The 24,978-nt window shown below is 40.7% G+C and overlaps 4 protein-coding genes across 5 annotated transcripts; 3 read left to right on the top strand and 1 right to left on the bottom strand.

The window, feature by feature from the left end:
- Positions 1–2,537: 2,537 nt before the first annotated feature.
- Positions 2,538–4,717, bottom strand: asgrl1 (asialoglycoprotein receptor-like 1). The gene is made up of 8 exons (XM_086169705.1): positions 4,653–4,717; positions 4,158–4,238; positions 3,992–4,075; positions 3,820–3,900; positions 3,675–3,722; positions 3,456–3,595; positions 2,900–3,015; positions 2,538–2,813 (listed from the first exon to the last, which is right to left on the bottom strand). Exons 1-8 carry the CDS (start codon positions 4,672–4,674, stop codon positions 2,660–2,662), a joined length of 726 nt encoding a protein of 241 aa, XP_086025831.1. The 5' UTR covers positions 4,675–4,717; the 3' UTR covers positions 2,538–2,659.
- Positions 4,718–5,320: 603 nt separating this feature from the next.
- Positions 5,321–6,822, top strand: cox6a1 (cytochrome c oxidase subunit 6A1). Its single transcript, XM_086169606.1, has 3 exons — positions 5,321–5,461; positions 6,295–6,437; positions 6,526–6,822. The coding sequence occupies exons 1-3, from the start codon at positions 5,359–5,361 to the stop codon at positions 6,613–6,615; spliced, it is 336 nt and encodes a 111-aa protein (XP_086025732.1). The 5' UTR covers positions 5,321–5,358; the 3' UTR covers positions 6,616–6,822.
- A 1,466-nt stretch (positions 6,823–8,288) lies between these two features.
- LOC147221633 (uncharacterized) lies at positions 8,289–11,932 on the top strand. 2 transcript variants are annotated; one of them, XM_086169808.1, is made up of 7 exons: positions 8,289–8,564; positions 8,686–8,860; positions 9,913–9,983; positions 10,061–10,234; positions 10,629–10,726; positions 10,827–10,898; positions 10,977–11,932. In XM_086169808.1, exons 1-7 carry the CDS (start codon positions 8,549–8,551, stop codon positions 11,118–11,120), a joined length of 750 nt encoding a protein of 249 aa, XP_086025934.1. In that variant the 5' UTR covers positions 8,289–8,548; the 3' UTR covers positions 11,121–11,932. The 2 variants fall into 2 exon arrangements, with proteins under 2 accessions (XP_086025934.1, XP_086025935.1); XM_086169809.1 differs by lacking the exon at positions 8,289–8,564 and having other exon boundaries at positions 8,778–8,949.
- Positions 11,933–15,772: 3,840 nt separating this feature from the next.
- hps4 (HPS4 biogenesis of lysosomal organelles complex 3 subunit 2) lies at positions 15,773–23,048 on the top strand. The gene is made up of 12 exons (XM_086169960.1): positions 15,773–16,167; positions 17,526–17,616; positions 17,742–17,885; positions 17,965–18,072; positions 19,039–19,155; positions 19,532–19,626; positions 19,716–19,788; positions 20,014–20,138; positions 20,224–20,794; positions 21,639–21,765; positions 22,028–22,139; positions 22,341–23,048. Exons 1-12 carry the CDS (start codon positions 16,136–16,138, stop codon positions 22,510–22,512), a joined length of 1,767 nt encoding a protein of 588 aa, XP_086026086.1. The 5' UTR covers positions 15,773–16,135; the 3' UTR covers positions 22,513–23,048.
- Positions 23,049–24,978: the final 1,930 nt, after the last annotated feature.

The raw sequence follows: 24,978 nt of genomic DNA, 5'->3' as shown, positions 1-24,978 counted from the left end.
AAGGACGTATAAGTTTTAAGCTTGACACTCAAGATTTCGAGCATGAAATGATACTAACTCACTTCCTGTTCCTCTTCTTCTTCAGCGTCATAGCCTGCAAGAGTAAGCACTTGCTGCATTCCTATTTCATAGATTGCATAGTATGTCTCATAGTTCAGTCTCTTTCACGTCTGATTCGTGACTTTAATTCTTTGCACAAACTTGACAGGCGTACTGTGGACTTAATACTTGATATCTTTACATTTATTTGTTTTAATATCATGGGCCACCTCAGAGAATGTATTTTCAAGAAATTATATCCAATTTGACAGGAATAGGAGATAATTTACAGGAGAGCCACACTTTTTATTCTGAGAAGAGAAAAAAGATTCAACATTTAGTTATTACTGGTCTGTAATTACAAATGTTATTTTTGACATCATTATATTTAATTGATACCTCAAAAAAAAAGAAGAAAAAAAGGCATTATGAATAGGTTTTCGATATATATTGCTGGGAAAAATCAAAATTATTTAAGCTTCTATTTTGGCAGCATCAAGACCGTTTATTAATATAAAAAAGCTCTAAACTAAAGAGATTAAGGTGCTTAAAATGCAGTGTCTTCCACAAACCTAGTATAGGGTTACCTAATGTTGGATCTAGGTATGGGGCTGTCAAGGTCAAAATCAGAATACTTTATTGATCTCCAGGGGGAAATTGCTTAAGGTCATGAGGTTTAGACTCGTTCTTCCAGTGGACTGTTATTCAGGAACTTTGTCCCAAAGTTCAATCAAATGTAAAGGTACAGCAAACAACCCTGTCTGTGAAAAGCCACTCATAACCCATTCACAGCCAAACGTCTCACACAGGGTCTGAAAACACTGAACTGGCAGTCTCTCTTTTCAAACACTTATAAGACTTGTAGTGATTTAACTCTGGATTAGAAAGCTAATCCATTTCAGATTTGATGTGAAATAAGATTTTATGTTAAGTGTTTAACTGTAGACCTACAGATAAGTCAGCCTTTTCCACTTACATGTAAAATGAACCACCAGAGATCAGGCACACTCACACACATTTTTTTCTCTTTGTAGTCACTTTAAATCTCATACTGTTTTACCCCTGTTAATAAATGTCCTCCCATTCCAATTTGTTTCCATCCTTTTTTTATAGTTAGATATGTTCGCCTACCACACAATTTACGGCACTGACTCTGATTCCTGAACATGTGCAACACTTACCAATCTGATACAAGTGTGTCGGTCAAATTTATACAGCATACCCTACCAATTTATATGAATTCACTTCTATATTCTTTGTTTTTGTAATTTAAACACCTCTCTCTGGCCTGCAGTAAGAGTCAGGTGACATATCATAGATAAGGACAAAGTCCAAATCACCTGCTTACACTTCATGGCAGAGTCATGGAAAGTGTACAGGATTCTGCACGGTTTAACCAATAGCTTTAACCTTTTGAGATTATTTATCATATCAGTTTTAGCAGCCACACATATGCTTTCTTCCTGGGCCAGATATGGATCTCAGGGAAACTAAGCGGTGAAAAAATGAGTACTACGGTTAGGCCAAACACTCACTGGTTTATTTTGGATATGACACTAGTTATATAGCCAACTTAGAATCCATATTTCCCAACACAAATGGTGATTTGAAATCTAAAGGGGCAGCCTATCATCTGATAACCCTCAGTATTTTGGCAAATCATCCCTCAGGTTTACCATATAACCTGGACTAGGAGATTTGCCTTACTGGCTGTCACATTACAATTACTTCAAGCACCACCAACTTCAGGTTTGATTATTGAAAAAATATAGACAAGGATCCTCTTCACATTCTAATCTTGTTCTTCAGTGTCCTTTTCACTGAAGCAAATTATTTCAAAAGTGTCTCAATGACCGGCTATTTTAGACATAAATGGCCTTTGTAGTATTTCTAGGGGATAAGTGATGGGATGGGAATCACGCATTAAGAAAAGTTTTAACCATATCAATTGATAAACACCTGACTTTCAACCTCAAAGGAAGTCACAAGATGAAACCTTGTAAAAAAATACTTTCTTCAACAAGGCCTTGGTTTTGTGTGTGTGTGTGTGTGTTGTGTGTGTGTGTGTGTGTGTGTGTGTGTGTGTGTGTGTGTGTGTGTGTGTGTGTGTGTGTGTGTGTTATAGATCCTGCCTGGTGCTACAGTGAAGCCTTGCAACATAGGCACACATGTTGTTTGTCAAACTCGAAACTGAATTTTAAAAATGTATGTTCGATAGTGCCTACTTTGAATCACTTGGCAGTTTACGTCATCAGACCAGAAATTGCTGTTTCCAATGTGTGTTAGCAATGATACGACAACACATGAGGAATCTCTTGGTCGTTCGATTAGTCGGATCAAGGGCCAGGTTCTTTTCTGTTCTCGTGTTTCGTTCTCTTTTACTCCTTTATTCTTCTTGGTCATTCATCTGACAGTGACAAGAAAGTAACCGCGTGCTTTGCTCAGGAATACAGGACCTCCTTCCCACTGACCACTGCGAATAAACTGAAGCACAGAAATCAGGAACCAACACCAAAGAGAACTATTTTATTGTCTGAGGAGATCTAAATAAGCAAAATATTGTTGTATAATTATAAAGTGATGTGTGTTCTCTTTTACACTGTCAGCAGCTCAGAGGGATTCAGGCTTTCATTTCACAGATGTATCTGTATAACATCATACAGTCGGCATCGTTCCACAGCCTGCGTTTGCGCTTTGGAGTGGAATGCAGCTGCCCGCAATCCTCTCCGTTTTCTCTGTAGTCCCAGTCATCAGGCTGACCCTCATCCCAGAACCTGAACACACACACGCAAAGGCAAAAGAGGAGAGGGGTGACTTTCCAAGAACTGAATTGTGCTTATGTCATTTTGGCCTCTCTTACCTTTGTGTTGAACTGAAGTCAGTTCCATCCACCCAACTCCAATGACCCTCATGCTCTCGCTCCACAAGTCCAATCCAGTAATCATATCTGATTACAGAAATTTGCGACAGGTAGTCCTACAGGAAATGAAAGGCACAGCAAGTATCGGTTTATTTTGGTGTGTGTGTGTGTGTGTGTGTGTGTGTGTGTGTGTGTGTGTGTGTGTGATGCTAATGTGAAATTACGTTATATGAAAAAAAAACCAGCAATATTGATCACCTCAAGATTTGTGGGATCTTATTTAAAAATCTGAAAATATTGAAAGGATTCTTTTGGGGCTAAGTATTATGAGAAAAATAAGGAATAAAACATTCTCTTCCAATATAAAAACAAACATTAATTTTGGCCATAGAAAATATAAATTTAAAGGTGAGGTCTGCGATTAAACTGAGGATCGCTGAGTTCTCTTTGCCAAAGATAAAATTGATTTTATTTTGGTTACTTTTAACAAGTATGAGCAGAGTGAAGGGACAACTTCTCCCACAAGTCCAAAAATTGAATTCATGCTCAGACTCACGAGTTCCTCCACGTTGTTCAGAACCAAGAGGTGTCCTCCATCCGTTTGGCACAGCTCCTCTGCTTTACTCCAGGTGACAACGTTGGTGGACAACAGGTAGCAGTTGCTCTGGAAAGACACCCATCCTTCCTTGCATGACCCTGTTGTCATGCAGATCCGGTTAAATGCACGGACAGGAACGGAAATTGAATGAAGATTTTATTGAAATTTTAATTGTACCTCTAACTGGGATTTGTTCTTTTAAATAGACGTCTTTCGGGGGTACGTCTTTATTAAGAGAACCACAAAAATAATTATGTTTCACAGAGGGTTGACATTAAATGGCTGGATCATTGAATAGACATGGAAGCATTTCCATTCTTGCCTGACTTGGAGAGTACAGAGAATTGGCTTAGTCTCTCCAGGTGAATTTTGACGTTTATGATTTCCTTGTTCAACTTGGTAACTTTAGGAAGGAGTCAACATACAACTGGATCAGTAATATGAGACAAAAAGTATGAAAAACAATAGTAGTGGAAATAGTTTTAAAGTCTTACATTGTACTCCAGTTACCATCACTAGGATGAACAGCAGCAGAACCAACATGCCATACAGACAATACACCATTATCCTCCTCATGCCTGAAGACATTGAAAGGAATTCTTTTCCCTGTTTAAACTACTATTTGGAAAGATTGAATCGAAAGACAAATGTGTGTTTTACCTGTTTGAGGAGTCAGGCTGTGCTGTGCATGCACAGAGGTCTCGTCGGAAGAACCAAAGTGGTGGTACTGAGAATCCATTGCTAACAGGGGATTTTAAAGGCAGTTAATGCCCTTCACTATCACTTTTTGAATTTTCATTTTTCCTAGCTGTATTTCTCCAAATAAAACCAAACATTTCTAGCGGGCACATTTCGAAACACATGGCGAAGACAGCTAAAATCCCATTGTTTGTTTTTAGCACAAAAATGGTTAGATGTAAAGACTTTACTCAAGAAGGGCTATGTTATGTTCTCCATTATGAAGTGCGTTACAATAAGCATATAACTTGAGCAGAATTGCTAGATTGAAATAGATGATACAGTAATCAGTGAATAGTTCTTAAAAAAAACTTTTTTAGCACCGTCAGAAGTCGCACAAACAAGTTTTTTTTATTCATGTTTACAGAATGACAACAATAATGAAATAATAATAATTGTTTTAAAGAAGGGACCTACCGCTGGAGTGAGCATTCATCATTTACCTTCATCAAACAGAAAAATCGTCTGTTCTTCGGTTGGACTCTGACCGTGAGATCACAAAAAGTTGCCCCCCGTTTAAAGAAAAACACTTAACACATACGGTCTTTGCAGAGTATTTAAACACCGACTCTGATTTATATGAATTCAGTCATGAAAAAGATAAATCCTGTGTCATAGAAAAAAGTTTTGACACCTAATTCTCAGGCAATTTTTGACAACATACTGATGATTAGATTACTCCTCATTATTGTAGTGCTTGGTACATGTTAGGTCATCTTTTTCTCATTTCCAGTTATTTTTCTGTCATTCTTGTGATTCAAATCTTCCACTTTGAGGTTGTATTTTCTTAATGGACTCACCTCTTTTCCAATGACTTTGAAAACAACCTCTTTACTCAGGGAAAAGGTGAATTTTAAAGAAGACACTATGACTACAGAGTCGATAAAAGGGTTTTAACCTGATGATTATATCTTAAATTATTACTTGAAACAAGGCTTTGTTCACGCTTGTAAACGTTAAATCAGTTTACAGATTGCGATGGAAACAAGCGTTGTATTACTACACCCACGCCGCTTGGTGACGCAGTACGATGTGTTTCCTCCATTTATCGGCCAAGTACAAGCCGTTTCCTGTTTCCGGTTTCTGGTTTCCGGTGTCGTCACTCGTCAGTGAAGACAGGAAGATGGCTACGGTTAGACGCTTATCCCAAATGTTACTGCGCTCGTCTTTGGCCCAGACCAGGCGCCAGCTTTCTGCTGTTGCCGGCGCCCACGGCGAGCAGGCAGGTGAATGTGCCATCACTACTGAACATATCTTGCATTGCATCGATTGTCCTCTTTGTGTACATTTACAGTGACCTTGCCTGGCTAACTGTAGCAGTGCTAGCAAGAGCGTTAGCTTACCACTCTAATGCGGAAAGCATGTCAGAAACCGCTTCCCATATCCAGTCAAATTCTTCGATGACCCTTTTCCGATTACTGTAGATATTTCAGTTTGAGATGTCTGCTTAATTTTTAATTGTTCGTGAAGCCGGGTCACGCACCCACGTCCCTTAAGCTTCACGAAAGATCATCAACACCGCTCCTCCGAAACCTCGTTTCGTCTATCGAAGAAACTGTTTAGGGAAGATTGCGGAATCACAATTCGGACATCTGACACCTGAACTCAAACAAAATAATTATCTAAAGCTATCAATTAGATTTTTGAATTAAAACAGAAGTTACGCGATCGAAAGCAAGGATTGTCAGTTTTAAATGTCTCAATGTTTACTGCGGAAGGCCAATATTGGAAATTGTTGATGTGTTAAACGAGATTGTTTAGAAGTTTCTTGTGCGAAATCCAAACTGAAATATAAGAAAACTTGCACAGATTTGGCACACTTTTCTTTTTTTAAATTCTATACTAGTAAGGAAATCAAAATATCTTTTTTTGTGATAGGTTGCATCCAGATTAAGGATGGGTTATGTTATGTTTTTAAAAACAAATCTAGTCTGTTCTTTTAACCTGTATCGAAAGGAGGGGTGGGGTTCATGCGTCTATGATTCTGTTGTACTGAAAATGCCTGAAGTTGGATCCCTAATTGTTTTGCTTTACACATCACAATGTTGTTGTTTTCCAGCCAAAACATGGAAGATCCTGTCATTTGTGGTTGCCCTACCGGGTGTAGGTGTTTGCATGTTGAACACCTTCCTTAAAGAGCAGAATCACAGCCACGAGCAGCCAGAGTTTGTCCCTTATACCCACCTCCGCATCCGCAGCAAGGTTGGATTTCAGTCTATTTCAACAACATAATTACCAAATGAGGCGGTGTTCTTACTAAATGATGCATTTCATTTTTTATTCTTAACAGCGTTTCCCGTGGGGAGATGGTAACAAATCCCTTTTCCACAACCCACATTTGAATGCCCTTCCAGATGGCTATGAGGGGCACGATGAGTAAAGCTGCAGACCTTACAGCTGGGGATGGGACCAGCACTCCTGTTAGATTTGTTTTAAACTCAACCACATTCTTTCTGTTTACTCTCTCCATTTTACTCTTTATCACTGTGCCCTCAACACTGGGCACCTGAACCAACAGCTCTGGAACATTAAGCAATTTAAACTGTCAATTGAATCTGTGTTAACAGAAATAAAGAAACTTAACCTACTTCATTAATCTTTGTTTTGTTGTGTGTGTCATCCAGGTTTGAATGTGCTTTCAAGTGGAAACTTTTTTAAAATGTATAAATCCAGGACCTTCATGTCTCATGAAATACAGTGACCATGTACTTTGGTCCATTATCAGATCAGTCACACCCGCCCTATTTATTTCAAATCAACATGACTTTGTCAAGATTTGCCTCATCCCTACTGCTCAAGTTAACATTTTTGTAACGTTGGAGCGCATCTTTCACCTTTCAATTCAGATGACCTTGCACAGCCAGTTATTCTGTACTGGTAGTCATTGGGGGACAAATTTCACTATCCTGAAAATATTTACCCATACAATTAATGTCATGTATTTATGAGAGGATCGTGTAAAAAAAATTAAAAAAAAATTGGCCCAAATACAGGACTGTCAGAAAATTAGAATATTGTGATAAAGTTCTTTATCTTCTGTGATGCAATTTTTTCACGATATTCTAATATTTTGAGATAGGATTTTTGAGTTTCCTTAAGATGTAAGCCATAATCAGCAATATTAAAATAATAAAAGCCTTGCAATATTTCAGATGATTTGTAATGAATCCAGAATGTATGACATTTTTGTTTTTGTAATTGCATTACAGAAGATAATGAACTTTATGACAATATTCTAATTTTCTGAGACAGTCCTGTACAGCAAAGGTAGCTGTACCAGACTTGTCTTAAAATTGGTGTATTTGCACAGTCTTTTAAGCAGCTGTGCGTTGAGAAACAAAAGTGCAATAGCCATATTGAGCTGCTGTTCGTATTAAGGTACTGTATGTCATCTGCCTATTCTTTTAAGGCATTTTACAAACAGTAGAGACATTCATACTGTTGGAACTTGGGTTGGCAAGGAAACCTTGGGGGGGGGGGTTGTTTTACGGGTTAATAAGGAATGCATTTGCTGTAGATGTATATGTGGATGGCACTGAAAATAAAAAGAACCGTTTCTGGCGTGCTTTGGCGAACAGAAACCGGTGTATGACACCAAAACTAACCCAGTGTCGTTCAGCCAAGTTGCAGTGGCACCACCGCCGCCCTCTAGTGGCAAAGGCGTCACCGACGACCTTGCCTCCACCTGCGCCTCCGCTGCACTACGACGCAGATGACGCACCCCGGAATAGTCATGATTGTTTATGTTTTGTCTGTTTATACTTTATAAAGTTATATTTTAAAAAGTTAGACACAAGTAAAAAAAATAAATAGATAAAAATCAATAAAAAAATAATTTAAAAAAAAGTGTTCACCCCCCCAAACAACAATCATTGCTTCGCACTTGTGTCTCTTATCAATACATTGATTGATCCAGGAAGTAGACGCCACCGCGGAGAACAATGGCTGGCGCGATTCTAGCGATGCTCTGAATTTGGTACACGTGATCGTGTCTATGATACAGACTCCGCCCCCGTCGTGAACGCGCCTTAAGCCGAATTAGAAAATTCTGGGTTTACAAAGCTGGTTGTTGTCCATCTGACTGCTTCCCCCCACCTTCTTACTCGTTTCTCCATTTAAGCGCGCCTCAAGTCACGTCGGGACGCCCACCGCGGTCACCCCCGACGCGCTCACGCAGCTCTGCATCATTCCACTCCACGATCGCGGATCACCTTTTGATTACTAAATCTAGCATTTGAACATCTCGGATAACTGCGCGTACCCGCTTGCAGCCAGGGGAAAGCAGTCGCGCACCGAACTCTCGCTCGCAGCTCATGAACTCTGACACAGGTGAGGACATCCGTGACACATCTCACCTAGTGAGGAGAGGCCACACTTCCACGGCCTTACACTGATACACCCGCCGCTCTCTGTGTGTGTGTGTGTGTGTGTGTGTGTGTGTGTGTCGTAGATTTCCAGACGATGAAAAAGCAGGAGAGGGCGCACTTTTTCAGCTCCAGAGAGCAAGACCTCATCCTGAAGTTGTATGAAGAAGAGAGGGAGATTCTAACTGCCAAGTCCAACACTACTAGTGCTTCTAAACTCAGAGAGGAAGCCTGGCAGAGAATTGCCGAAAAAATAAATGAGTAAGAAAAAAAGGTTCATCGGAGTAGTTAGGATTCATAACTCGAACTGGTGCCAATGCCGTTTACATGATATATCTGAATATAATCAGGTAATTCCTCAGGATTTTTAACACGGATCACTACATTTGAAGGAGCATCTCCAATGTGACTGAAACGTTTTCATGTGTTTTGATAACTGGCGTATTGGTAGAATATGTGTTGAAAAAAACAAATGTGGTAACTTTTAAACGACAAAGCCGCCCCTTTTTGTTATTTAGGGTTCCAACCCTGTGGTCGGGCACCTCCAAATGATCCAACCTGAAAAACATTTTACAAAATGTCTCGTAAAGATAAGAGACTAAATGGAGTGATCGACGTACATATTTAGAAAGAGTCTAAAACTGGTGACACGATAAGGGCTGGGAATATTTTATGTTTTCTAACATTTTGAGCTGGTATTGCATTGTGGCTTTTCTTTTCTTTTTTTTTTTAATTTTAATAGAAAAATCAGCCAATTGACTTGATTGTTTTCAAAACCATGAATCATTTTTTCAGCGTGAGATTTTTTTTTTTGATGCCCTTTAATTTACAACAATTTAGATAGATTTAATTTAACAATTTAATAGAAATTTAATAGAAATTACAAAAAAAACAGCCAAGTATTGAATAAAACAGTCATGATCCTAATACTTACCAACAAAGTATTAATGGATTAAAGCGCAGTGGCAACATCTGCAAAATCATTTTTTTTGCGTGTTACCAGAAATTGAATTAATCATCCACGAATTATAATAAAGACACATCAACGTTATTTGTGTTGTGTGTCTGATGTGTGACCCCTCATATCTAAGCAAATGTCTTGGACAGCTCAGTTTTGTTCTAAACCACATATCCATAGTTCGATGGGGGCTTTTGAACCTTTTGGTTTTAATGTATCTTTTTGCATTGACCAGGTGTAAAAATTGAAGTAGTGAGTAATTTTTATTCTATACGTTTTGCTGAAATATGTCAGTTCATGTTCATCCTTTGCAAATACTATAATCGCGCGTGCATTTTTTTTTCCCCCCTCTCAGGGTTTCTGACAGTGGCTACAAAAGGACTTGGCAGCAAGTGAAAGTCAAACATAAAAACATTGTGCAAACAGGTAGCCTTCTCACAGCTCAAGGTGTGCCAGCTGCTGAATGTCTGAGGAGTGATGAAGCTTAATCTGCCTCCATGCAGCGAAAAGAAGAAGAGCCGAGGTGATGAGAAATGAGGGTGGGTCGGTCAACCTGTCGGTGACCTCTGCGGAGGAGGACGAGCTGCATCACAAAGACAACACCTTGAGGGTGGAGGTCATCCCCGGAGGCACCTGCATCGAGCCGCTGACCGGATCCGAGAGCTCTTTTATAAGTGGTAGGTGGGCTTCGTCACAGGATCCGTGGGCTCACTGTGCCTCTCAGTGGACGTAACCTGAAATGCATACAAACGAAAGTTCATCATATGTTTTCACGACCATCTTTTAAGTTATTTAAAAAATAAAAAATAAAAAGTTGTTGGAAAATGACCTAGTCTACAAAAAAATGCCTAAGAAAATCAGTGAATGAGAAATGGATCTGACATTTTTTTATGTATAAAATTATTTAATCAAATATAAAAAACCTGTTTTCTGTGTTTGTTCCATGTTGCCCAATTTGTTTGTAATAATTTTTTTTTTCCTTTTTTGAAGGACAACAATCACCTGCTAAGAAAAAAAAAAAAAACTTTTAATGTTAGAATTTCTTATTTCTCTTCCTCTCTATTTCTGAAGTGTCAGGTCACCCGGTTCTCCTTCTGCCTGTAACCAAGACTGAACCAGAGAGCTTGAGCAGCGACGAGACCGACATCAGTGACACTAATATAGAGAGGGTGAGCATTTTTTGACCAGAAGCATTTTGCGCTTTTTACGCAAACATTTTTGCGCTTTTTGCTTTTTTACTTGCTCTGTAACAACCCATATATTTTGCAGGATGTGTGCCACAGAAACCTCCCCGAGACGCCAAGTTCATCCCACACCGCGGCAATTGGCCGAAGTTTGCAGGTGGGATTTTAAGTCGACTGTGGTGACCAGGAAAGACGGCGACATATGTCAGTGTGTGTGTGTTGTTTATTTTTGCAGGTACCAACGGACGACTTAAGGACCCTTTACTGTTCCTACCTCAAAAAGGAAATTGAGAATCGTGACCAAGAGATGGCCTACAGAGCACTTAAAATGAGGAAACTGGAGAAAGAAATTTCACTTCTAGATAAGAAGCTCATGTGACAGTCTGTAAATGTTTTTATCTCATTGCCATAAACATGAACTTTTGTTCGACGTCAGTTCAATGCAGACAATTTGCTTTGTTTAGATAGTCGGTTTTACAAATCAGTCGTGCCCCTTAGACAGTTCCGCCATTAGGATCTTAACACAGCAGTGGCGAACAATGCACATTTCGCAATCTGTGATGGGACCCCCACCCCCAACACACTACAGAATGCTGTAATCCTGTCCTCATTGTCCCACAGCGAGTCACTCCAAAGCCATGTTAATAGTGGGGGATGGGGGGGGCGCGCAAATGTTCACGGATGAATTCTTATTCAGCTCCAAAACACATAAGTGTTTAAAACGGAAAAAAAAAAAAAATTATCAAACAAGTCCTTCTGTGAAAGCGGAGTGAAATCTTCCTTCAGTGCCCCGAATCAGAAATACAACTGAATATATGGCACTGTGCTCCACTTTTGATCCGTCTCAAAATGACAGGGTTATAGGACGTCAATGACTGTTTTTATCACTTTTGTGGTACATGAACCACTCGGTAGGAAATATTTAATTTTTTTATTGTTTGAAAATGATCCCGTCCCAGTCGGGAAATACATGGATGCTGGCATCAAACTGATGGAACTACATGCTAGAACACAATCCATCTGGATTAGAATAGAAATAGTCACTTGTTATTCTCAGAGCATTCTCAGTGACATTCGTTATGCCACATGTTCACTGTACATTTACACATTTAAATGCCAGAGTAAAACATCAATTGTACATATAGATTTTGAAATGTACTGATTTACGTAACCAAATTCATTCATTTTGTACTTCCCCTCACTTTGTGACCATTTCTATGTATTTATTACTGTCGTCTGGTTATAAAAACAACTTTTAAGTCTCTTAAAAAGTGTTTTTTTTTTCGTTTTCTACATGAGATTTGAGATATATAAAACGTTTTTGCCCTTGGATTTTTAAAAGTGTTTCTGCACTGAATTTGTTAATGAACACATGTAAGTTGGACGTGTACAATACGGACGTTTTAGAGGATTTATGTTTTCACTTTATGGATGTATTTTTTAATGACCGTTCTCCAAATTGGGAAAAATGCCCAGAATGACTAACTGAATTATTATTTGTCTAAATATGTGACCCTGAGATTGACCAGGCGTCCCGTCCGGGGTTGTACCCCGCCTCTCGCCCGATGACAGCCGGGAAAGGCTCCAGCATCCCCGCCACTCTGAGTGCAGACGATCGATGGATGGATGGATGGCTGGATGGATGGATGGATGGATGATCGTTTTTCCAATGACTTGTGTGCGTGTCGTGCAGGCGGTGCACGGTTTCCCTTAAACGCAGATCCATCTGATGCGATCCTCATCACGCCGAGGCGTGCGGGGACAAGATGAGGGCAAATCGACGGTGGTCGGTTAAACGCACCACGCGGGACCAACGCAAAATGGCGGTGGATCGGCGGGCGGCCGGTCAGATGTCTGATGTCTCGATCGACCCGAATCCATCTAGGATATGTGCCGGGAATCCCGACTCGGAAGTCAAACTTCGTAAATCTGTCACCTGAGTATCTGATCGTAGTTTCGGGGACCCAGTTATGATCTGACCATTACGGTGCGCGTTCACGCCGACCACCCCAAGGCGGCATTAATCGATCACCGAAAATAAGCTGCGAGTTTTCAGTAAAGCTGTTCAAAATCAAATTCAATTTAATTTATTTTTTCCTCCTCGTTTACCTTTCTTTTTTCACCTAATCTACACTTGTTAGCGCTCTAAAACATCAAGTCAATTAAAAAAAAAAAAAAAAGAAGGCAGCTCTTTTTTCACTTGTACCCAAAGGAAAGAAATCTACTTTTTTCATCACATTTACAACACAACATTAGTGACATTAACCCATCATATTATTAACCCATCAACAAATTGTAGCGTTTTAGTCACCGGTTGATGATAAAACGTCTGTTTAATGAACAATAGTTGTTGTTGGCCACAGTCATGCCAAACGAGCCTACAATGCTGTTGCGCCACACAGGCCAAAAAGAACATCGTTGCCAGCAGATATACTGAGATCATCAAATCTTTCAGTAAAGCTTTGAAGATTTGATCTTTATCGGAGAACAGAAGAACTGTAAGTATTGAACACATTCTCTGTCCCTGATGTCAGGGATCTGTCTGTTCTCAGCTGATTGACAACCACGGTTCACCATCGGGTTGATCAGATCGTCCATTTCAGATGTTTGAGGTTGTCATGGACGAAGAACATCCTGCAAGTCAGAGGTCAGAGGTCAGTCTTCTCCCAGCAGCAGAAATTTGGGGTGCAAGACATTTTCTCATCCTTTGAGTCTTGATTAAGAAGGAGCTTGAACCAGACAGGTGGATAATGGAAGCGTCAGCAGTGATGCAGCTGCACTGATATATCGTGATGAAAATGAAGCTGCGCTATAAAAGCGTTTCTACGCTTCGGTCTTGACGATTGGGGTCATGAGTCACAGGTATCCAAGTAAGGAGAGACCCCTGCAATCCATCCAGAACATATGATGTCAGTTGTATATCTACTCCAGTCCCTTGGGAGCAGCTGGAGTGCATTGCTGGAAGATGGTGCAGGAGTCAACTCACGCCAAACCGCTGCTGCCATAACATCCCTAAAGGACATAGACAGATCTATATAAAGTGATGAATACTGGAGAATGAATGAAAACTTATATTTGAAGGCGGTACGGTGGCCTTATGATCAGCGCTTCAGTCTCACAACAAGAAGCACCCTGGTTTGGTTACAACGCGAGCCTTTCTGTGTGGAGCTTGTAAGTTCTCCCAGTGTCTGCATGAATTTCTTCCAACATTCCAAAAACATGCGGCAGGTTAACTTGAGACCCAAAGTTGCCCAGATGAGTGAATTGTTGTTTTATTCCCTATATGTGGCCCTGCGATTGACTGATATCCGGGGTAACCATGCCACTCGTCAAGTGAAAGCCGGGATAGGCGCCAGCGCCCCCTGAGTGCAGGATAAGCGGTATAGATCAGTGGTCCCCGACGTTTTTATCAGCGCAGACAACGCTTATCAACGCTTGACAATTTTACCAGGGACCGGGGGTGGGTGCGGTACATGTAGATTGTTTATATTGCGACTATAATAATCTGGATATATGTGAACTATAATGTGTGGATCCACCTTTTCCCTTTTGAAAAGAAACTTTCCGTCTGACGTCTCTTTTTAACTCATTTTGCTAGCTTGTGGGTTACATTTTCGGTGCTCAAGTGACCGAGATGTAACAAAGAGATTCCGGTAATTTTTCAAAATTAAAGATTTGTCAAACTAAAGCTTGTTCAGACTCAGATAATAAATCCAACGGAAATAATTGTGCGGCCTGGCACCAATTGTTCCATGGACCGGTACCGGTCCGCGGCCCGGAGGTTAGGGACCACCTGGTATAGATAATGGATTTTCTTCTTTTGCTATCCGCTTTTCCCTTCAGGGGTCGCCACAGCGAATCAACTTTCTCCTTCTAACCCTATTCTCCGTATCCACTTCTCCCAGACCAACTTCCCTCATGTAATCTTTCACTACATCCATAAATCTTCTCTTTGGTCGTCCTCAGACCTCCTGCCCGGCAGCTCCAACCCCAGCATCCGCCGACCAGTATATTCACGATCCCTCCTCTGCAGATAACTCAACCATCTCAGTCTTATACAGTCTCAAACATCTAAACATCTAACACGTGCCGTCCCTCTGATGGACTCATTCCCGAGCCTATCCATCCTCTTCCCTTGCAAAGGGAACCTCAACATCTTCATTTCTGCTTCCTGTATTTTCCTCACTGCCGCTTTCTCCAAACCATAAGGCATGAGTGTCAAACTCTGGCCCGCGGGCCAAATTTCCGCACTGTAATTATATTTTGCCCGCAAAGCCATACCAAATGACTATTAGAGCTTGAGTCTACAGTCCATGTACCGCTAATTCTACAAATCCCAGACTTTTCTGCTAGTGTTTTGGCATGAAAATCATAACAGTATCCATAAACGCCTTCTCCTCTGTGTACAGTAGTCATAGCAACCTTATGCTAATACTGGCACCCTGCTACCGAGGCAGAAAACATGATTTTTCATCTGTGCAATATAAAGTTATATATTGCATAGTATTAAGCTATGCTTGTTTCATATTTCGTTTTTAAGCAAAACTTATTTGGGTTCATTGTTATATCCGGGTGAAGATTTTTTTTCAATAAATATCAATGTTGGACCGCGACTTTGTCCCAGTTTTGAATTTTGGCCCTCTGTGAATTAGATTTTGACACCCCTGACATAGAGGATCACTGGTCTGACCACTGTTGATTCATTGAATTACATTACATTACATTTGGCAGACGCTTTTATCCAAAGCGACTTACAATAGAGGACATAAACACTGCAAATAACACAGGCTGAAACTATCATCACATATTATTTCTACCTCTCATGTTCTCACAGCTTTGCAGGAACGGTTATGACCTTACTCTAGTTACCTCTCCCAATTTATTTTCTACTATTCTCACTATTCTGCGAACTTATGTTTGCCATTTTTCCAAAAGCGTAATTTCTCAATTGCGCGTTCAAGAGACGTCGATTGTGGGCGCGTTAGTTTTCAACCTCTGCGCTCGCCGTACTTTCACATGACTCCCGCAGCGTGTGATCGGCCCGCATTCCGCGAGGGTCTGCAGACTGTCAAACTTCAGCTCCACAAGGCAGAGAGGACGCAAAAAACAGGCCCGGGACTTTATCCACCGCTCGACGCTTCCACATGTTGCTTAAATATCAACAGCCATTCTGTATTCTGTTGCCATCGGTGGTTAGGTTTTGCGTCTTTCTTCTGGAGGCTCTTGGCTGTTGTGCGTGTGTTGATGCTTGGGGGAAGTTCTCTCTCTCTCTCTCTCTCTCTGTCTGTGTGTGTGTGTGCGCGCGCGCGTGTGTGTGTGTGCGTCGGAGGGGGGGCGACGCGGCTGACCGATGACTGAGCGATACACACTTCCTCCCCGGGGTTCACTGCATCAATGGCGCAACTTTTTCTGCCCGATTCCAAAAGGTGAGACCGGACAGAATGCAAAAGATGTTCCCCAAATTTTAATTTCTTCATAAACGATTTTGAATTATATAAAAGATCCTTAAAATTTATGGAAAAATCCAAAAACCCAAAAATATACCGTTTGATGTCTGAGATTCCCTGTTAACCGCCAACTTGATTACATGTTATATTCCCCTTGCAAGTTTTTTTTTTCCCCTTTCTTTTTAATTTTATTTGTCTATCTATTTATTTAATTATTTCCTTTTACTTTCTTTTTTTTTGTTGTCTAGCATTATACATTGCTCACAAACCGTTAACACTATTAACTTCTGATTATATACAGAACGAATGTCCTTATGTCCTTTGCTTCCTCATCCCTGGTTGTTTCATTGACATTCAGTCCTACCTTGCTATGTTTATTTGTACATATGTATATTTGTGTGAAAAAAAAAAAAAGGTGAGACCGGATCTTTCTCTCAAATCTTCATTTTTGCAGAAAACATGGTCCGTTGTCTCTCCGCTCACACACTGAACGAGCACTTTCACATGGAACCGATTTTGTAAACAGACTGCATCACACTGCTTTAATAGATTTCGATCAAGGCTTTTCTTGTCAAAGAAAAATTCGCCTCAATCTGAGCAAAGTGAAGTTAAATGTGGCACACAGTTCAGAAGCTTATGTATCAATGTCGATATAAATGAAAGTATCTGCTTCTGGAAACATGATGGTAAATTCGAATACAGATTCAGTTTCGAATGCAGCTAGATGCTGCAAAACTCAATACAATGCAGTGTACCATTTTAATGTTTTGTTTTTAATTTTTTGATACTCTTCCATTTATTTTCCCTTAATGCATGTGTTTTATTTAAATGCATTTTCTGTCATTTTTTTTCAGATTTTTGACAAATACTTTATCATTGTTTGTAAACTTTTTTTGTAAATCGACTAACACTACATCCCACATTTATCTTTAACAAATTTTGATCAGCACTGTTCTTGTCAAAGGTTAACCCTGCCTCTTTCCCCCCCTGTAAAATTTCAGTGCAAAATACAGTTAAATTAAGTTTCCCCTCCTTTAAGGAGGCCCAGAAACACCGTGTAAAATACTTGACATTACAATCCAAGACATGCAGTTGTGTTCCTCGATCACAAGTGAATTTGAGGGCCTGAACTATACTGTTACTTGATTTGTACCTGTTGAATAGTGGTCTTTAGCCTACTGCTGTAACCATCATTGGCAATCTGACCTTTGACCTGTGCTTAATATTCCTCATTGTATAAGGGGAATCTGAAGCAAAATGTTCGTACAATGTATTAATAAAGATAAAAACCCCAGTTGGATTAAAATTGACCTGTCTATCCTATATATCCTCTGCAGGTGTAGTTATTTTTTCCTATATGATGGATCCAGGGTCTTGGGAGAGGGTGACCTAACTCGAGAAGGGATCTGTTATTTCTTCCCTGAAGAGGTTTGACCAGAAGATACTGTCATTTCGTGCTGTGTATATTGGGTGACGTAACTTCAGAGTGATGACTATTTTGGGGCTGTTTCACTCACAGTCATTCAACACAACTGTGTTTTTTTTCCCGACAGACCCCTATAGACAAGCAGGAGCTGCTCTGTGGCCAGCTGGCCGGAGTTGGCCGCTGCGTCTCTGAGCTTTCCTCCTCTCCTGTCCGCCTGCTGAGGCTGCGTCGCAACAAATTCGCCATTCACATGAAAGATGACTTCTTCTGGGTGAGCTGGCTCACAGGCGGTCTTCACCATTGTACCGTGTGTGTGGAGGACTAAGGACATGTTATGGTTCTCCCCCCAGGCTCTGGGATGCCCAGTTGACGTTCCCACCATCAGTGTTTTTGAACTCCTGGATCAACTGATTAACCTCTTCTGTTTCTACAACGGCCCCGTTCGCCATTGTTACCAGGTGCGGTCCCTGGCTTTGCGGGCCTGAGCTGTCTGTTCGACAAGGCCCGGAGTTCTCTCGGCGCTGTAACTCATCGTGGAGGGAAAAGAGAGCATTGTGTGCTTTGGAACAGGGCCTGGGTGATTTGGGGGAAGAGCACAGTGTTCAGGAGCATACATATCAATATTGATATAACTGAAAGTATCTGCTTCTGGAAGGTTTCGGATAATAAGTCGTCATGATTGTAGAACTCAGTACAATATAGCATCACAGTACCGTTTTAATGTTTGGTTTTTAATTTTTATATTACTTCCTGGTAATTTTCTTTAATGCATTTTATGTATTTATGTACAGCATATATATATATACATATATATATATATATATACAAACAGAAAGAAATTATAAAGAAAATGAAATCAGTTACATGCTGTTTAAACATATCTATCGATATATATATTGATAGATATATTTCTCAAAAAACAGAAAGAAATTATAAAAAAAAAATTAAATCAGTGACATGCTGTTTAAATACATATATGTATGTATGTATGTATGTGTATATATATATATGTACGTATGTATGTATGTATGTGCCACTGATTTCATTTTTTTAATAATTTCTCTCATTTTTTGTGAAATGCCTTAGCGTTTCTTTACTTAGCATTGCTGATTACTGGTTGCATTTTGTCTTGTGGAAGCGATTTAGCGAATTGATATACAATAGGGAAAAAAAGTTGGTTGATCAAACTACAAATTAGAAAACAAATGTCAAAATCAAAAATGAATTTTAAATTGACTATAATCCATGTCTGTACACGGTAAAATAAAGCACCACCTTGAATGTATTGAAATAATCCAAGTTACTATGACAGTCAGATGATATGTTACATCATGCAATGGGATTTTTGGATTGGATCAAATCCAAACTGTATTCAGTGAAAATCTTTCCACCTGATTTCACAGTTGAACCTTCTGTTCCTTCAGGTTTACAGCCAGGCGACTCTGGCCGCTTACTGGTCGCAGTATCTTTCGTATCTGCTGGCAGGATCCACTGAGCTACATCACGTCTTCAGCTGCTTGAGGACAATTGACTCAACTAATGTATGTATGAACTATCACTAGCATGTTACCAGCGGCACACGCATGTTTAGAAACAGGATCTGACTACACCAAACGGAAATGATTGCGCATCAAATATGACCACACGCATCTCTCAGGGAACCCTGGAAATTAATGATTTTTTTCCACACAACCTAATCATTTTACTCTGTAAGCAGCAATATTTAAATATTTTGAACCTCAATAAAGCAAATGTCAAATACTTCAGTTTGCTTGATTTGTAAAACCAACTCGGACTTGATAACTTAAATTCTTCACCACATGTGCTAATACGTCCTGCACTGTGGGCTGCACTTATTCATAATCTATGTATTTACCATCTAGTTTAACATTAGTAGCCCTTTCTTTTCGTCCCCAGGTTGACCCACTTCTGCTGCTTAAAGCTGCCCTCATTCTTCAGGCATGCCAGCGCTGCCCTCTGGTGTTAGCAGGCTGTATTTTTTTCAGAGGAAGGTATGCTGGAGCTCCATGTTCACAGTCATGTCTGAAGCTTGCCGCTGTTCTTCTGGTTAACCTCTGCTGGTTTGTCATTTGCTCTGCAGACTTGTGAGCACACAGATGTCACCAGATCTCACCATGAAGGTCATGTTTCATGAAAGTGAATTACACAACAAGGTGGGACATGATGTTTAGACTCAGTACTTTTTTTTTTTTTTTTTTTTTTTTTTCTCCGAACCCTTTTGCTGTTGGGCATAAAAAAAGAAGGATGTCCTCTACTAGTTTAACTTGTTACTAGATCTGGTGGGATCAGTTCTCTGAATTTGCCCATCTAATTCTTTGCAAGAAAAAAAAAAAGATGTGAATTTCCTAAAATAATCCAGTGGTTGGACTTTGACTTAGGTCAGGAAGCCCAATGGTCCGAGCATCCTAAGCTCACTTGATTCAGCTATCAGTGCCACAACAGTGTTCCTCACCATGTTTGAGATTCAGTACCTCCAGTCGGCGGCAGTCTACAAGGGATCAAGGTATTGTCTCATTTTCACAAATTTGGTGTATGTGCTTTTTTAATCCAGTGTAGCATTAATATTGTCAAAAATCTCTTCTCCACAGATCTCCTGCTGCAGAGGATGGTCCCCTAACGAAGACGCATCTATCAAGAACCTTATCTGATGTGCCCGCCACTCAGAAGGTGTCCTCAAGCCCTCATCTGTCAGAATCAGACAATTGTCCACCTCCCTCACAGAACGCAGCTATCCATCTCCCACCGTCACACCCTGAGCCCCCCCTCCCCAATGGAGAGAGTGCCTGTGACGCTGAGGAGGAAGCTCATGAAACGTCACATTATCACAGCTTCCTCAGCAGCGATGGAGAAACCTCTCATCTCAATGGAGCGGATACGGATGCAGACGCACCCTCCGGAACACCTTGTGGCTGCCAGGGGGCTGAGTCAGGGAACGACCACTCACGTGATTATGATGTGGAGGAGGCCGGCAGAGACAGGAGTGCACGGTGTCTTCAGAACAAAGTGACAGATCCCCCTCCTTTGCTTGGCAGCTCCGAGCATCCAGCTGGCTGTCCCCTGGTCCCCATGACACTGTATCTGCACCGGGTTAAAGGCCTGGTTCTGGCCCTGCTGGTGGAGCCTCATTTCTTAAGTGACTCCGCCTCGATGGAGGAAGTGGTACAGTCTTCTCTCATTCTTATCTCATTAACACACATCCAGGAAACAGACCAGCACAGGGCTTCTCTCAACTGGTGGACCAAAGAAACAAGAATGATGATTTACTCTTAATATTTACTGCTATCAACTACAGCCAAATCCATATGAACGTTCACCAATTTCATTGGCTGATTTCAAACTATTATAAAGATCGTAATTATTCTTATGAAACGGTCCCTGTCACAAAGTTCCTTAGAGGAAAAAATATTTGAGCTCTATTTTAGTTCAAACTTTACCAACTTTGTAATGCTCTAAAGGTATACATTATACTTCCTGACACATCTGACACACGCTCTCCCACGGTGTCACTCCAGGGAAGTGCTTGTGCACCCATTGACTTGGGTGGGGAGGGATGTGGGAAATATTTTTGATATTACGTTTTCAAGATTGTTTCATTGGTCATATGATCTTTCACATGATATATTAATATGACATCCATTTCAACATGAGGTCAACGGCATGTCTGTTTTTTTTAAATAACTTACATGAGTACAGGTGTCCCGCAGCAAATTACATTTTTATTTTAGATGATATAAAGCAAATGTATGTGGTGGTCTGCCATTGTTCGATTGTATACAGTAATGCTGTTAGAAAGCAGCAGCTCTGACCACATTTAAAGTAGCTTAAATGTTAGGTGTTGAAAATTTTCATCCCCAAGTCTTATTGCCTGTATAAACTGTTTCCCCTCTGAATGGTTAGTTCCCTGATTGTTAAGTGAATGAGTACACTGTACTGTAGCATCATTTGTAATGCTAATAATAGGTTCTGTCAGTCAGTCAGTTCTGTCTGTATGGTTTGCATCCAGTATCACAGCTGCCTGGCTTCGCTGAATGGACTGGAGGCTCATCTCAGGGCCATCCCTCCAGGTCTCCCAGGTGCCCCGGGACCCTACATCTTTGCCCATTTTGACTGTATTCAGAGCACGATGACAAGTAAGGGCCTCCAATACACTTCTCTGTTATCCACTTCTCTGTTGTCTCTGCATGACTCATGCTCATTTGTTACATCTCAAGTCTTTATTGCCCCAAGATTTTCATTTTCCCATTAAAATGATTGAAATTGTTAGTCCCATGACATCCTCTGTTGTGGCCGACTAGTGAGGTTGTGATCAGCACTCCTTTGTATGGCCAACTTGTCAGCCCAAGTTAATGCAACACTGACACAGCAGTCTCTTGTTATTGTGTGTTTCTGTAGCCAACCTGTGTGGTCGACAAGGGGGAGCCCCTGAGCGTTCTTTTGTGCGAGCCACATCACTCCTTCACTCGCATTTCTGCAACACTGAAACTCTGCAGGAGGCTATTATCAGGTCAGTATGCCATTGATACAGCAGTGGATGAGGATTTTGGTGGGCAGGGGCTCTGACGCACATTGAGCTCAAAAGCTGAGCGTGGAGGAGGGACCTGTCACATGTTCTTCCTCCACTGCTAGAGATATCAAGCCAAACCTCACATCTTGATGCCCTTATCCGTCACCAGATACATAAATGCATGTGATGTTTTCGGAACAGGAGTGCAGGCGCTGCAGTCTATGGAACACGCAGCATCGCCCAGGAAACTTATTTCTTGCAACAAGGAGTATCACTAAGGAATTCGGGCATCCCCAACCATCAGGACAGCGCTTTCTCTCTGCCCAGCAAAGCTCGACACAGACTCCTGAAACATGGTGTCAACCTTCTGTGACAACAGCACGGCCTGCAGGCTTCATAAGTAGGATCCCAGGAAAACTGAAGTTTGGAAAAAGAGAACATAAAGAGCACTCTGCTTGTAGATCCTGTGGTTTCCTTGCTTACTCAAGTTGTGCTACTTTAGCAGATTATCCATTCCTAATAAATGTAGCATTTCCTGTCTTAACCGAGACGTTAAAAGTCATACAGTGCTGTAAAAATAAAAACAAAATACAGTACTTGATGGTTTCTTACTTATTAATTACAGCCTTGTTTTATTTGACTTCATATATTTCATTATCAAATAAACATGATAGATTTTTTTTCCATGTGTATGAGTTTTACTTAACTGCTTTTTATTGTCCCATCAAACTTTTTATATTTACTGCCAGCTGTTTCAAGTGTTGACACAGACACCGTTTAGACTGGCTCCGTGTTAATGACTATTTCCAGTCTAGTCATTAGTTAGATCTGATTTCAGCCTCCTGTTGTTTTCTTACTAAGCTGATTGTATTAATATAAAGTGTTTATTACAGAGCTTCTAAAAATCTCTCACCCCTGTGTTGAACGATTATTTATACCATTACTTCTCCTGTTACACATCATTTGTGAAAATTAAAGGAGCAGGCAATCCAATCTGGAAGCTTCCTGTGGGCTGCTTGTGTGGGGCCAGTGTTGTTCTGCGGGGCCTGTATAGCTATCAGTGTTCTGTGTCCTCATCCCCATCCCGGAGGAGAAACTCCACCCGTTTCCAGCTGATAACCACGGTGTTGGATTTGGAGGTGCTGATCCTCATCCTGGCTGCTTCGCATTTTACTACAAACCGTTCCAACAACTGATGAAGCCAGAAAGACATCAATCTTCTGCAAAAAGCAGAGACTCAATCCTTAGGCCACCAAACTGGATCCCATTGGCATCCTGGCTGTGGTAAGACATTTTGGCCATAAAGGTTATGAGCACCTAGGTGACCTAGGTCAACCCTGGCAGAGTACTTGTTGGGCAAACTCCCATCCCATCCTCAAGGACCATGTTGAGGGTAAAGAGCTGGTCTGCTGTTGCACAACAATGATGAAAACTACACTGCTCCTTTTGAATCTGAGATTCAACCACCCTGCTGGACCCTCCTCTCCAGAACAGTAGACCTTTTCAGGGAGGCCGAGGAGTGTGATCTCCCTTATCATTGAAGCACGCCAGCAGCCCACCAGCAGGTGGCAGTGTGAGGGTTACCACCTTGACCACTGAATAATCAGTCTCATTTAAGACATAGAATTAGTTCCTGCACATCTGAATGTGTTACTTTTCTTTTTTCCCCAATTTCTGTGACAAAATTCATTATCTTTGGGTTGTGGGTAATCTAATCATCTTGGGTTTTATGAACAGACTTTTCTAAAATAATGAAATATAAAAATAATTGTGCAACTGTTGCACTAAATGTTAAGAGACAAATAATACATCAGGCCAGAATCGTCAATGACATAATTCAGGATAAATGGAGGACAGAATTAAAAGTATTACCCATGTATGTTTAATGTTGCCTTTAATATTATAGCAAGCTATAGTTTTTTGCTCATTAAAAATGATGATGCAGGAGTATTGATCATTCTGCCTTTTACTTGGAACACAAACACGGAACAGTGGCTGAAGCCCATACAACCAGCATCACTTCAGGTTTCAACTCTGGTTTTGCTGATGAAACTCCAGATGACCCCTCTGGGAATTCATAAATGTTATCTATTTTTTTCCCCAGCAGACAATAAGCTAAAGTCTTAACTTACTGTGTTTTTTGGATGCACTCGCACATATATTTTTTTGACAAAATAAATCGCAATGTGTCTATGACAGTTCTGTCATCCTGGTCATGGTTAATTGTTGGTAGATCTTGATCTTGCTCATGTGTGAAAGAATTCAGGAAATCACTGGATTACCTGTATAGCATGTCCAGGGTATCAATTGGAATTTTCATACTGACTAAGGGAGATATACTCCCTCAGGAAAGGCGATTAACCCACGAATGAGCAAGACACACAGGTTCTAGCAAAGATGAACAGAGACAGGATTTAGGGGAACAATTAACTTTATTGATTTATTTAAGTTTAAAATGGCAATCGCTTAAAACACTGGCTGAGGAGGACATATATGTGCATAGACCACCACACAGATAATAGAAGAGGGGCTTACCACAGGAAGGTGGCCAGGAGGGTCGAGAGAAAAACACACATGAATGTACACTCGCACACGATGTACAACCACTATGGAGGTGATTCAGGCACACAGATAGTGTCCCCAGCTCCTGAAACAAAATGAAACACAAAAAAAGAGGTAAATCCCAGAAAGGACCTCACACCACCTCAGCCAAGACCCAAATGTACCCCTAGGGCCAATGGACCAACCCTTAGTACAGAGCAAGGCAACCCACCCAGTTAACACAGCAAATACATTATTACTTCAAATAAAATACAGAGCAAGGTAACTCACAGATTTG

The sequence above is a fragment of the Fistularia commersonii genome, chromosome 22, assembly GCF_037954325.1.
Source record: "Fistularia commersonii isolate RoL2024-O1a breed Wild chromosome 22, RoL_Fcom_v1.0, whole genome shotgun sequence".
In the NCBI taxonomy this organism is placed as follows: Eukaryota; Metazoa; Chordata; class Actinopteri; order Syngnathiformes; family Fistulariidae; genus Fistularia; species Fistularia commersonii.
Note: the sequence above shows the minus strand (reverse complement) of the source record. Positions and strands in the feature narration are given on the sequence as shown.

Excerpts from the sequence above, each read along its gene's own strand:
- asgrl1 (XM_086169705.1), bottom strand. The coding sequence starts at position 4,674 with ATGATGAATGCTCACTCCAGCG. Across the intron at positions 4,076-4,157 it reads CAGCCTGACTCCTCAAACAG|GCATGAGGAGGATAATGGTG; the intron begins GTAAAACACACA and ends CAATGTCTTCAG. Across the intron at positions 3,016-3,455 it reads TGAACAACGTGGAGGAACTC|GACTACCTGTCGCAAATTTC; the intron begins GTGAGTCTGAGC and ends CATTTCCTGTAG.
- cox6a1 (XM_086169606.1), top strand. The coding sequence starts at position 5,359 with ATGGCTACGGTTAGACGCTTATCCCAAATGTTACTGCGCTCGTCTTTG. Across the intron at positions 5,462-6,294 it reads CGCCCACGGCGAGCAGGCAG|CCAAAACATGGAAGATCCTG; the intron begins GTGAATGTGCCA and ends GTTGTTTTCCAG. Across the intron at positions 6,438-6,525 it reads ACCTCCGCATCCGCAGCAAG|CGTTTCCCGTGGGGAGATGG; the intron begins GTTGGATTTCAG and ends TATTCTTAACAG.
- LOC147221633 (XM_086169808.1), top strand. Across the intron at positions 9,984-10,060 it reads TAAAAACATTGTGCAAACAG|CGAAAAGAAGAAGAGCCGAG; the intron begins GTAGCCTTCTCA and ends GCCTCCATGCAG. Across the intron at positions 10,727-10,826 it reads GTGACACTAATATAGAGAGG|GATGTGTGCCACAGAAACCT; the intron begins GTGAGCATTTTT and ends TATATTTTGCAG.
- hps4 (XM_086169960.1), top strand. The coding sequence starts at position 16,136 with ATGGCGCAACTTTTTCTGCCCGATTCCAAAAG. Across the intron at positions 19,156-19,531 it reads GGACAATTGACTCAACTAAT|GTTGACCCACTTCTGCTGCT; the intron begins GTATGTATGAAC and ends TTTCGTCCCCAG. Across the intron at positions 21,766-22,027 it reads TATTCAGAGCACGATGACAA|CCAACCTGTGTGGTCGACAA; the intron begins GTAAGGGCCTCC and ends GTGTTTCTGTAG.